Source organism: Lolium rigidum, chromosome 2 (genome assembly GCF_022539505.1).
Source record: "Lolium rigidum isolate FL_2022 chromosome 2, APGP_CSIRO_Lrig_0.1, whole genome shotgun sequence".
In the NCBI taxonomy this organism is placed as follows: Eukaryota; Viridiplantae; Streptophyta; class Magnoliopsida; order Poales; family Poaceae; genus Lolium; species Lolium rigidum.
Window position 1 is genome coordinate 209121966 of NC_061509.1, and position 13254 is coordinate 209135219.

Below are 13254 nucleotides of genomic sequence, written 5' to 3' on the forward strand. Positions count from 1 at the left end.
CGCCGACCTCTCCCGATGTAATAGTACGCTGCGTCCACCGCGCGTTCTCGTCAGTCGACGCACCGCCATCCACGTCGGACGGACCGCCCCACGCACGGCACCGACACGCGTCGCGGCGCCACTGGGCAGGCTGGCTCACGCGCATCTGGCCGACACGCTGTCGCTCGCGACGTGGAACCCCTCCTTCCTGTTTCTTTTCTCCTCTTTCTTCTGCGTCGATTGCTTGTGTCGACACAGCTACAGATGTGTGTGTATATCTTTCGGCAGCGCTTCTCCATCTCCCTTGAGACGCCCTTGAGACGCCTATATATACCGGCTCCAGCCCGGATACCTTCATCATTCATTCACAAAGCAAACCCCACAAGCAAAGAACCAGTACTCTCGCTGATCTCTCGTTTTCTTTAGCTCTCACAAGCTTTTAGCTGCACCACCGACCGATCGAGATCATGGAGGACGAGAGGAACACCCAGCCCCAGCAGACCGGCGAGGCCGATCAGGTGGAGGTCACGGACAGGGGCTTCTTCAACCACCTCATCGGCAAGAAGGAGGAGAAAGTCGAGCAACAGAAGCACGACGAGGCGGAGCTCTCCGCCGGCATGGAGAAGGTCTCCGTGGAAGAGCCCGCCGAGGCCAAGCACGAGGAGCACTACGACGCCGAGAAGCACGAGAGCCTCCTCACCAAGCTGCAGAGGTCCAGCTCCAGCTCAAGCTCGGTACGTGTAATAAACCACTAAATTAAATCTAAATCATCATCGTCATCCATCTCAGTATTCACACTTTCTATAATCTTTGGCAAGATTATTACGTATGCTGACCTCGTATTCATGCACAGTCGAGCGACGAGGAGGAGGAGGAGGAGGTGATCGACGACAACGGCGAGGTGATCAAGAGGAAGAAGAAGAAGGGCCTCAAGGAGAAGCTCAAGGAGAAGCTGCCCGGCCACAAGGACGCCACCGCCGCCGAGGGCCAGCACGCGACGGGCCTGCCCGCGCCCGCGCCCCCCGCGGCTCTGCAGACCCACCACGACACCGCCGTCCCCGTCGAGAAGGTCGAGACGGAGGCGGTGCCCGAGGAGGAGAAGAAGGGCTTCCTCGAGAAGATCAAGGAGAAGCTCCCCGGCGCCCACAAGAAGCCGGAGGACGCTGCCGTCGCGCCGGCGGTCACGCACGATGCCCCGGCACCGGTGCACGCGCCGGCGCCGGCCGCGGAGGAGGCGGTGAGCAGCCCTGATGGGAAGGAGAAGAAGGGCCTCCTGGGCAAGATCATGGACAAGATTCCGGGGTACCACAAGACCCCTGCAGCTGGGGAGGAGGACAAGGCCGCTGCACCCGCAGCCGACCACAAGACCAGCGCTTAATCGCGAGACTCCATCAGCAAGACCGGACCTTGATTCAGTGTTGGCGTGTGTTTTGTTCTGTTTTTGCGTTTTTAAGTTCGTGTCCTGGTGGTGGGAGGGGGTTGGTCGTCTTTGATTTGAAGGTCGCTACGTGTGTTTAGTTCAGGGTTCACACACGGGCTTCAGTTTGGTTCAGAGTCAGGCTCTGGGTGTCAAGTTTGTCTACGTGTATGTGTATTGGTTTATTACTGGGCATTATGCCTCGGCATTAAAGATTTCCGCCCAGTACATGCTGTTGCATTTCTCCAATTACATATATTGTTCCGTGTATTCCATGTAAATTGTCGTTTAAAAGGTGCTCCCTAGATTCAGTGCTCCTCTCATTTTCTAAATAAAAAACAAAAACCATCTAGCTTACAAAAAAAAATCTGTCAGTATTCAAATGTTGCATCCTACAAGCATGCAAAATCCTATCCCTGGACTATTTAATTTCTAAGTTACAGAAAAATGAAAAAATCTGCCAATCTTTAGAGTTCTCAAAATATGGACAATCACTACACTCGGGTACATACCTTTTATTTTCGGGTAGCCAGGAATACAAAAGAAATCAATTTTAGAATTTGAACTTTGTTCATTGGCTACATCTGAAGAAATTAAGATCTGTAAACTTATAAATATAACTTTCAAAAAAATAGTAAAGAGAGAGTTTTTACGGTACCCTATACTGCATGTTGTAGTAAAGAATATCTCACCCTTGATTTGCTGAGGGTATGATAGACAATTCCATCTTTCCTAATTAGTCAGGAAAAAAACTTAAGGCGAGTATGATGGGACAAGTTCCCAGGTCGTATCTCCTTAGCCCGTCTCTACTCACGCCGCCGCCGCATCTTGCCGCCACCGTCAGCCAAGTCGCCCGCTCGTCTAACTTGCCGCAGCGTCGCCATCGTGTTCAACTCAGGTCGTCGCCACAGCCAGATTGCCCGATCGTCGAGCTTGCCACACCGTCGCCGCATGCGCGCTCCCGCCATCACCCGCTCATCGACTACGCCGCAGCCTCTCCGCGTCCTGATCCAGGAAACCTCGGTGTAAGTAAATACAAACTCAGAGATGAAGTTAGACTATATCAACAAGCTTTTTACTACCTCCATCCTAGAGCTTAAGGCTTTTTTTTTTTTTGAAAAGTCGGACCAAGTAAGCTTGACCAAACTTTTAGAACAATCTATCATCAAATATAATATTTTGTAGATACTATACGAAAATATATTTTATTATCTATTTAATGATATAAATTTTGTATTTTGCATGTTAATTTTTTGGTAAAAGTTTAATCAAACTTGGTATAGTTTGACTTTTGAAAAATAATATAATTCTTAAGCTTTAGGATGGAGTTAGTAGTTAAGATTAGAAATTCGATGTCTATTTCATAAAAAATTCCACCTGCACCAATCTCAATCCCCTGTAGATTCAATGGCTAGTTTCACCTTTTGTAAACCTCTGTAATAGTCTTTATTTATTTTCTCGTTGCATAGATGATGTTAGCAGATTTATAAACTGAATGTATAGGTTGATTGAGTCGTTGTGCAGATCCATCGTGAGTTAGACAGCATGTGGCAAACCATGTGAATAGTTTTCTTCTTTTCTTTCTGTCCATATGCTGATACTAGCACTTGAAACTGAATGTATATGGTGATTTGTAATGTGTTGCATATACTTTATGTCAAGTCAGAATCATTGTTAAATTGAGTATGGACTAAGTAGTTCAGTTTAGAAGGATAATCCTGAAGCAAATTATTCAAGCACTGAATGGTAGTGATATTGCATTATTCGTACTGAAACATGTTAGTTTTATTACTACCAGACTTGTAATAATATAGCTTTGATGCATAACGTCATGGAGGGCATGGAGGACAATGAAGTGCACGATATGGTCGTTAATTAAACTTTTAGTAGCGAGGAAGGTTACAAGTACTACAATGCATATGCTAAGTTCACAGCTTTATTGCTCTGGCTCCGCCACTGCCCTGCAGCTGGGGAGGACGACAAGGCCGCTGCACCCGCAGCCGACCACAAGACCAGCGCTTAATCTCCCATCAGCAAGACCGGACCTATTCCTTCAATGTTTGCGTGTGTTTTCTTTTGCTTTGCGTTGTAAGTTCGTGTCGATTGTCTTTGAAGGTCCGGAGCCCGCCATGTGATGGAAGTTTGTGTTTAGTTCAGGGTCGGGCTCTTGGTGTGTTAAGTCTGTCCACGTATGTGGTCATGCGTATTGTTTATTGCTGGGCAATATGCCTCAAAATTAAAATATTTCCGCCTTGCATATGTTGCTGCATTTTCTTGAATCGAATATATTGTTTCATTGTACATGTGAATGGTGGACGGTACATTGTAATGCGTTACATTCGTTCTCGTGTGTGGAATGTGTTTGCAGGAGTGAAACAGCATTTCAGGACATAGGGGCGACTCATTTTATTGTCCGCGAGCCTTCGTTTGCATCGCCTCGCGGACGCGAAATGACCGTTTTTATCCGCGCGTTCGTTTGCGTCTGGGGGTGGCTCCAGCGGAGCGACGCATTTTTTTTGTACTTTTTTTTCATCTTCTTCATTTAAACATAGTTCAAAACATTAACATATTAGAACATGGTTTACACAAATTAATACATAATTTGAACCATGGCTAGCACAAATAAAAACATTGTAAAAAAACCAGTTATGTTAATTCCGTATATTAGCTGCTGAGAAAGAATATTCTCAGGCACTCCCAGTCACCCAAACTGGAAAATCTAGCTGGTGACGGTACCCCTGTTGGTTCTTTCGAGGAAGAACAACCAAAATCTTCACTACTGGCTTCAACTGGCCCGTAGCCATATTCGCTGCAAAGAAAGAACACTCTAAGTTCTAACTATCGGTGTCCGAGCCGGATTCGCCGGTGTGGTAGTGCATGCGGCACGTTGTGTCGTCGAACACCTTGACTATCATCTCGCCGTCCCCCTCGTAGAGGAAGGTGAGCTGGCAGCCGGGCTCGAGCGCGAGGTCGCGCGCGAACTTGTCCCACCCCGTGTGCAGGTACATATTGCCATGCCCGTCGAATAATACCTCGACAGTCCACCGGCAGAAGTTGCAGCTGGCCTCCCGCAGCTGCAAGTGCGCCGGCTCGACGCCATCGACGAACTTATCCGGGAGCCGCTTGATGCCGAGTGGCTCGTCGTCGATGCGGAGGAGGAACTCGAAGCAGCGGTCCTCCTGCGAAGACGAGGAGGGTGCAGGCGACAGCGACCGTGGGGCCGTAGCTACTCCACCACGGCGGCCCTTGCCCCGGCCCCGGCCCCGGGGGCGCCAAGACCCGCAGCCTCGACCGCCTCGCAGGCCACCAGGACCCGCCATGGACTTCCTCGCGGGCTTGGCTGCGTCGCAGGAAAAGCTAGGCGGCGCTACGGTGGAGCTTGTGGCGGCTAGAATTTGTTTGGAGGAGTGGATGAGGAAGAAGAACGCGCCCCCTCTTTATATAGGCCGGAGGCAGGAGACGGCCGCGGGACGCGTTGGCGGAGGTGGGCGGTGGCCGCTCGGCAGCCGAGGCATCGCCATTAACATGGCGCAGACTGCTGATGCGATGCCTCGACGCCAGTCGTTGGCGCGCCTGAGAAGACGCATCGACGCAGGGTCGCTGCCAGGCGGGCCCGACGAAACGTCCGTCAGACGCGAGCGGACACTTCGCGCGTCCACGCGGCGTCCGCAGAGACGCATCTGAGGCGCATATTTGGGCCAGGTTTGCATCGCCGCGGACGGCCCGGTCACTTTGTGTCGCCCCGTTGGAGATGCCCTCACGAGAAGAAAAAGTCGCCCGCTCCCGTCCTTGTGTGGCTGAGCCGAGCTGCACCGGGGGGCCTCAGATCCGGCGAGCGACCGGCCTCCCCCGCCCTCGCCGCCACCGGTGGGCGTCGTCGGGGAAAACCCTGGCGGCGCGGTGGCGGCAGGGCGCCCTCCGGTGCGCGAGATCTGGGCGGCCTGGCTCCGGCGTCCTTCTCCGGCGGTTGCGGCTGGCGGCGGCGGAAGGGGAGGCGCGGCTGCTACGCGCGGTGGCTGCTACGTGTTCTGCCTATTCCGGTGGCTTCCTCCCTAGAGGTTGGTGGTTGGGATCCGGGCGGCGGCCCGCGGTGGTTTTTGGCGGTGGCGGCCGGCGTGGCCGCGTCGGGCGACGCATCGGGCGGTGTTGGAGGTCCTGCTGCTGCCCTCTATCTTCTCCCAAGCCGGCATGCCTAGGAGGATCCCTTGAAGACCAGGCTGCGCTCGATCTAGAGCGGCATGTCTCTCTAGGCTGGCGTTTGGGAGGGATGTTGTGTGGTGCTCCTGCCAGCATGGTGCTGGGCGGAGCTGTCGTCTCTGTTGTTGTTTCCCTCCATGTGGTGTGACGCTTCCGGTTCGGGTCGACGAGTTCCCCAATTCTGGCAGTTCGGTGGTGGTCGACGTTCGGCCATCTTCGCGGCAGTATATGCTGGCCACCTGCTGGTCGGTGTTGTGGCTGCGAGGATCGCCTCCTCTTTACTAAGCCATCAACATGCAGCGGATCGCAACTGGGGTTGGTGGGTGCCGTGGTTTCGCAGTGGCGGCCATGGTGGTGACGCGCTCCCCACACGGGGGGTCGTCGTGGCTGGGTGTTGAGCCCCTCTGTCTTGCCATCAGTGGGAGAGGACGCTGCTCCTGTCTGTACCGGTGTGCCCCATGGTGATGCAGATGGCGGCCATGGGTGCGGTCGATCTCCTCTCCGATGCAAGGTGAGCCGTGGTAGTGGTGGTGGTGGCTTCTTCTTGCCGGTTGCTGGGCTCCGGTGTCGGGTCCTTGTCGGAGCTCTTCGGCGTGTCGAGGGTGCTCCATGTGCGAATGCTCAATGGGCGTGTATGTGCTTTGTGATGCCCTTCGACTCCAGCTAGTGGCACACACGCGTCGTGGCGTCGTCTCGACCATGTATGACCATTCGGCCACACCCTCGACACAGGTGGTGTCGATACGTAGTGTGGTCTCGGATGCACGTGGCCCTTCGATTACGTCGATGGTGCAGTGTCGTTGATGGGTCTCGGCGGACCAAAGCCGTTCGATTACTCCAGTGGAGCCTCGAGTTGGGTTGTCCCTCTGGTGTGTCCTCGGGACTCTTACTTGTGATTGTTGTGCTTGGGTCGCGATGAGTATTCTCATCGGCCAACTGCCCCCGTTTTGTGGGGTGGTCACTTTTTTCTCCTCGGTCTTGTGTGTTGTCGGTGTGTGTTTTTCTTCTTCTTCTTCTCCGTGTACTCTGGTCCATTTGAACCTATGTTGTAGAGGCTGAAAAGCTTCATAGGCAACTTGACTAAATATATGTTCAAGCTAGTTCACGCCCGCCGTAGTTACAGTAAAAAAAAGAATGTGTTTGCAGCCCTTTATTCCCCTTTCACATGCCTATAGCTAGCGCTGTAAATTGTACCAATAATTTTGCTCCAAATCCACGTCTGTTTCTGAAAATATGGTATGCAAGGATGAGGTTCCCAAAACTTCAATACATATTTCTTTCTCGGTCTGCCCTATGCCTCACTTTATCCCCTTTAAGAATACAACTTCTATAAATCAATCGAAAAAAGCACGTTATTACCATAGCTTACCATCATCTGATATAACTATCATAAAGATATTTTCAAGTACCAAAAATACAGTAAATATCAAAATGTTTGTGTTTTTGCTAGTAGCATACCAATGTGTAGGTTGTGGGTGTTGGAAGTATACCCTAGAGGCAATCACATGAGCCTCCTTTACTATAGGATTAGCTACCTTTTATATGTTTCAGATGATGATATTTTCAGAGTGTTTTCATAGGTTTTAGATTGTCCATGAACATCATCAGTGATGTGTATCATCGTGTATGCGATTAACTATATACTATATATATGGTGTTTGTTCTGATGATCCTTAGTAAATAAGGTTATGGGGACACATATCATTGACTAGTGTCAGGCTCTAGTAAAGGAGTTCACCAACTCAGGCAGTCCCACATGAGAGACGCAACGAGTGAGTTGAGATATCTTAATCTCAAGCGGTATATAGTATATGACATGTCCTTAGACCCGAGAACCTCACATGAACTAGATGGAAATTGACTTGCTTAGGGTTTATCAAATCAAACGTTAATCCGGTAATTGGATAGTTATAAAGATATATTTTGGGTGAGCTATGAAGCAAGTTGTGTGGCATGGTCGGTCAAGATGGAATTCACCCCTCTACTTAAAGAGATATTCTATGGGTTCTCTTGAGTGATTTAGTTCAGAAAGAATGGCCAAGCGACTCAAAAAACATTTAAGACTAAGAGCTAGTCTTTTTGAATACAATTGCCTAGTCTCTTTCATTAATTAGAAATTGATTGAACTGGCTAGACCATGCAATTCCACATGCTGTCATACGTAGAAGGTATTGGGTTTAAATCATAGTCAATGCAATATTAAAATAAATATTTGCGGCCTCCCTAAAAAATCAAACGATTCACGTCTAAGGCATGTGATAGATCTTTTAAAAAGTCCCGCTGGCCTAGATGTGAGGGCAGATGTTCAATATAATTGCCTAGTGTCTTCCGTTAGATTCTTCGAACTGGATAGAGCATGCAATTCCACAAGTCTAATGCATGTACATCATGGAATCGGGAAGAGAGTCAAAATATTAAAAGGATGACAAGCACCCACCCATAACCGGGCACATTATGTCGTGAGGCCAAGGGTATGTGCCATAAGGCATATTGTGAAGGTTCTCCGTGAGGACTTTACTTTGGCATGGTTTTCCAGAAACCGCTACCAACAATTGACCTAGGGCTAAGTATTCATGGAAGTGAGTTGGACTCAAAGCCATAGCATGATACATGGAGGATCAACTCTAGTCATGTCTGAGTGGTCGTGTAAGGGTACATTGCCCATATGTGTGGTTTTGATATTTAATGATAACCCCTATGGATTAATGTGTTCATTGAGTTTATATGAAGGAATATTCCATAGGTACTACTTTTAGTCCATGTGTTGGATTCAAGTATGGATGCCATGAAGATAAAGATATACCTTGAGTATTGACATCAAGATCATCGATTTGAAGACATATATGTGATATGATCAAGAAGAAGAAATGAAGATGGAGTTCTTATGTGGAACTCAATATTAGCCATGCTCTAGCTTATGTGTTAAACAATGAATGATCAAGATCTTGAGTGCTTGATTCCGAGTGAAGAATTCAAGATATGGCTCTAAGTCGGTGTCATGATAGTCTCATAAGTTGAGATATGGTTGACTAAGATTTAGAGCATGCAAGTAAATGAAGAATTCTTCATACACCTCAAGATAGTATGATAGAGCATGAGAAGATACAAAGTTGACCAATACAAAGAGTGAAGAATAGATTCAAGTTTGGTCAACACATGAAGCATGAAGAATGTGCCAGGTGAAGTCATGTGGTATGGTAAGCCTTGTCAATTATGTTTTATGAACTAACCCATCATATATGTGTCCTTGTGTTGTCTATGTGGGTTAGGTATCTTTCCATGGGCATGCATCAAAAGTGAGATCTCATATAGACAATGAAAGGATGACATCAAGTGGTGATCGTCATCAAGGTTGAGTTGGGCAAGTTCAAGATGAGAATCTCAAGAGGATCACATGCTTGAAGCTTGCCGTCCATTTGGTGATAATGGACATGTGAAGATATGCTTAATGAATCTATCCCATAGTGGCGTATGGGGGAGCAAATCATGAGTCTTCACGAAACAACAATGATCAAGTGATGCACTCCGGCTTGATCAAACTTGAAGCGTTGTCATCAAGATCAAGCGAGATGCGCAAGGAAAAGGTATGACCTTGCTAGGTTTTCCTTTTACCGGCCTCAAGATGGTTGTTGGGAGACCGGGTTATAAGATAGATAGCCGCACTATCAAGAAAGGTTTTCGGTTGGGTAACTTGATCACATCGTCTTAGGGAGCTCAATACTTTGCATGATTTTCATTCCATAAATCCTATTGCTTCTTGGTGTTTCTCTATGTGAGGTTCTTGAGCTTGTTTCTAGCTTCACAACAATCCCAAGTTCATCGAAAACAGAATCCATTTGTGTAATATCCCAGGTAATGGGGTTACAAAAATAGAGGAAACAGATGTGTGCATTGCATTCATGCATAGAAAATCTGGGGAATTTTCGCGCTTTAAAGTAAAACAGTCACAGTAACTGAAGTTTCACTTGACCTTGGTGGAATTGAAGTAGCTCATCAAGTCAAGTGTTATAAACCTCAATCTGACTTTGTTAAAACCTTGTTTTGGGTAGAGATAAGTTGATCTAAGGGGTTAGATCAAATGGACTTAAAACCAACACAAGAACATATGAATCAAGGAATCAACTGCTTGATCTTATTAAAGATCATAACATGGTAATCTTTACCATAACATATGAACATCCATTTAAATGGAAATCAAGCAACAATAAATGAAGAAACTTTTCTTCACTTATCTTCTCCATGTCTTAAACTAATCCATGCACTTATCATAAACCCTATGATATCCATTCTACTTTAACCTTGGAAACAAGACAAGGAGATTCAACTTAAGAAATATATATTCTTCCCTATTCCAAATAGTTTTACATCAAACCTAGAGAGGTGAGAGTTCTATTATAATTAATAAAGAAGCAATAACAAACTTTGATTTAAACCTTGGATATACATCCAAGTATTCAAATCATCATCTTCAAGAGGAACCCTAGAGTATTATTCAAGTCCTTCCCAAATGAGTGAGACCATTCATACCACTCTTAGCTTTACCTATTTAAGACTCAAGGACAATCATTCAACCAAAGTATTAGGAGATTAACCATTACATCTTGGAGTGGTGAGACAACCTAATATCACATGGAATAATAACATATCCATGAATTGATAAAGTAAGGAGGAGATTAATTCAACCAAGATAGCCAAGTGGAGTTTTAGACTTAATATTTATTGAGATATGGTGAATACACCATAAAACTTAGAATAAACCATACCTTTATGAGAGAACTCAAGTTATGGTGTTACACTCAAGTTAATGAGGCAGCACTTGGACTTGGGGAAGAGAACTATCCATATACCCCGATTATTATATCATCATTCCCTGGAAAGAACCCTAAGAATTATCTCAGGCAATCTCCTGGGATATAAATTATTGAGACAACCATAATTATGTCTATTCAAGAAACTATAAAAGAAAGTCTATATTTAGTTGATCAAGACAACACTTAATCTTGGGAGTGAGAAACCAAATTCATCAGAGATACCTTAGGAAGTTCAACCTTGATCATTATAAATTGTGTAATGATCATAAACCCTAGAGAACCTGAGGTTAAGATATTAAGAACAAGATGATCATATATAATATATGATCATGCTTTGGAGGTATGTGAGGATAAGTTAAACCCTAATAGGATAACTAGATATCATTCACCACATGAAATTATAGGGAGGTAACTAGTAAGCAACCATAGTCTTATATCCTAACCTTAACTTGTGAATCACTTGGTGATCATAAGTAGAATCCTACCACATCTATATTTTATTTATTCCCCAATTAAAGAACTTAAGAAAACCTTAGAGTCAAACTCTATGCTTTATATGGTGAGAAACCATTCATCCATATAACCAAAGTTAACTATAAAAAGAACTATAACCACTTTAGTTACTTTAATGATGAATTGAGGATGGTAATAAAAGTCAATTGGTAGAAGATAAAACCAATTCTCAAGTCCTTAGTAACTAAAGGAGAACATCAACTATTAAGTAAGTAACCACCTTATAATGGATAGAGGAGACTAAACCCTAGTTGGTGCATCATTTGGGTGATCCACAACTAAAACCTAAGCCCCATTAAGTTCCAAATCCTTAGCCAATCAGTGAGGACATAAAATAATAAGAAAGTGACCACATTATAAAACAAGAAATTAAGTAATAAAGTCCACTCCAAATTGTTTCTTATAAAAGTAATACCGATAAATACCCTTATACATTCATAAGAGACCTTATAAATCTTAATAAAATATTCCTAGAGCTAAGAGAGTGATGGATTGAATTATCACCATTAAGAAACCTATTTGAAAAGTTAGCCATATTTAAAATGCAAGTGAACAACCAATATGGTTAAACACATAATCAAACCCTACTCATATTTCTACCATGAACAAGAAGGTAATTTCAAATAATTTAAACAGAATTGATCTCACAAGAATAAGGAACTTAAAATGAATACTTAAATTCATGTCTATTTGATATTTTGAATAAACCACAAGTATGCAATCTAACCAAATATAAAATAATTGTTTCTAATAGAAAAGTAGTGGAATCATCATTGCACTACCTATTAACATCATAAGGAACCTGCAAGTAAAATTTGAATTCAAAGATGAAATTGAAAATAGAAAATAAAACAGAAAAGAATTGGAAAAAAAAGAGAGGAGAAGACTTACCAGCAGTCAAGCCCAGCGGCAGCCCATGGAGTAACCATCACCAGCCTAGCCCAACACCTGAAGCAGCCCAACCCTCGTACCGGTTTGCTTTTGATAAACACGAGGAGGGGGTCGTCGTCTTCGTTTCGTCCTCTGCTCGAGCCCCCGCTCGACAGCACGACGACGACGCCACGTCCCGGCCGCCAATATGGACCAGACGATCATCAACGACCGCCGAAGAGCCTATAAATACCTCACCGCATCCTCCTTTGTTCGTGTTCGTCCTTTTTGCCCCAATTTAGCAAACCCTAGCTCGCCCGGCCATCTTCCTCGCCGTCGGTAGGAACCTTCCCAGGCCAAGACGCAACTGCCATTAGCACCGCCGTGACCTACATGCTCCTCCTGCACAAGGAATCGAGCCAAGAAGCCCTCAGTCGCCGGAGGATGCTCGTTCCCTTTCGCCGGCAAGCCGCAGAAAAGTCGACCGTGTCGTCGTCTCCGGCCATCTCCTTTGCCGATTGGAAGCTATACACATCAAGGGTGAGCATGCGCTTCTTGACAACCATTTATTTGGCCTCAGCTTGCACCGTAGCTTGCCACCGCCGTAGTCCGTCGTGCGCCGCCATGTTTGAGCTCGCCGGAGTTTGCTCCGATGATAATTTGCTGGGGGCGCCGACGTTATTCTTCTCAGCACACCGAGCTGCGGATACTGCGCCCACTCAATCGTCCTTGCGCGGCCAGAATCGAGGCTGCCGTCGCCAATTTCCGCCGGTCACCGTGTCCCAGTCACCTTCCCCAATTTTGACATTGGTCAATGCCTACATGGACACCAACGTGGCCACTGGCCCACGAGTCAGTCCCTGGGGGTAGTACTAGCCCGGGTGCATTCAGTAGTTTTAGCCATTTCCCTTTATATCAAATTATGTAAATTGCTGAAACTTCACATGAATTTATAAAATCCAATTTAATTCAGAAAAATACAAATAAGATATTAAAATTCTTAGAAAAGAAAACTCTATCCAATAAAAATATAATAGGAAATTTTTATTTTTAATAAAAATTTAATTGTTTAACAATTATTAATTAAGCCTTTTCTTTTATCATTAATTGAATTAAAATTCAATAATTAGTAAAAATTCCAAAATTAAATAAAAATCAGTAAATAAATAAAGAAAACATTAAAACTAATTTTCTTTATTTGTTATTTTGTTAAATCATTATTTGAGAGATTTAAACCCTGATTAATAATTACCCTAAATATTAAAATCTTTAAAAATAGAAAAATGCCAAATCCAATATTATTTTTGTTTCAAAATTGTAATAACTTTAATTTTGCAAACAAGTTATTAATTCAAGAATTTTAGGGTAATTAGAAAACCCTGGTTCCATAAGGGAGAAAACTAGGAACTCATCATTTCATGTGTAATTCCAAACCCTAAATTCATTTAGAAACCTAGCTCTATTATT

At 45.1% G+C, this 13254-nt stretch overlaps 1 protein-coding gene across 3 annotated transcripts; it reads left to right on the plus strand.

Moving 5' to 3' along the window:
• Positions 1–321: 321 nt before the first annotated feature.
• On the plus strand, positions 322–3655 carry LOC124692887 (dehydrin COR410-like). 3 transcript variants are annotated; one of them, XM_047226328.1, is made up of 3 exons: positions 322–713; positions 833–1318; positions 3381–3655. In XM_047226328.1, exons 1-3 carry the CDS (start codon positions 447–449, stop codon positions 3417–3419), a joined length of 792 nt encoding a protein of 263 aa, XP_047082284.1. In that variant the 5' UTR covers positions 322–446; the 3' UTR covers positions 3420–3655. The 3 variants fall into 3 exon arrangements, with proteins under 3 accessions (XP_047082284.1, XP_047082283.1, XP_047082285.1); XM_047226327.1 differs by having other exon boundaries at positions 833–1309; positions 3372–3655; XM_047226329.1 differs by lacking the exon at positions 3381–3655 and having other exon boundaries at positions 833–1645.
• Positions 3656–13254: the final 9599 nt, after the last annotated feature.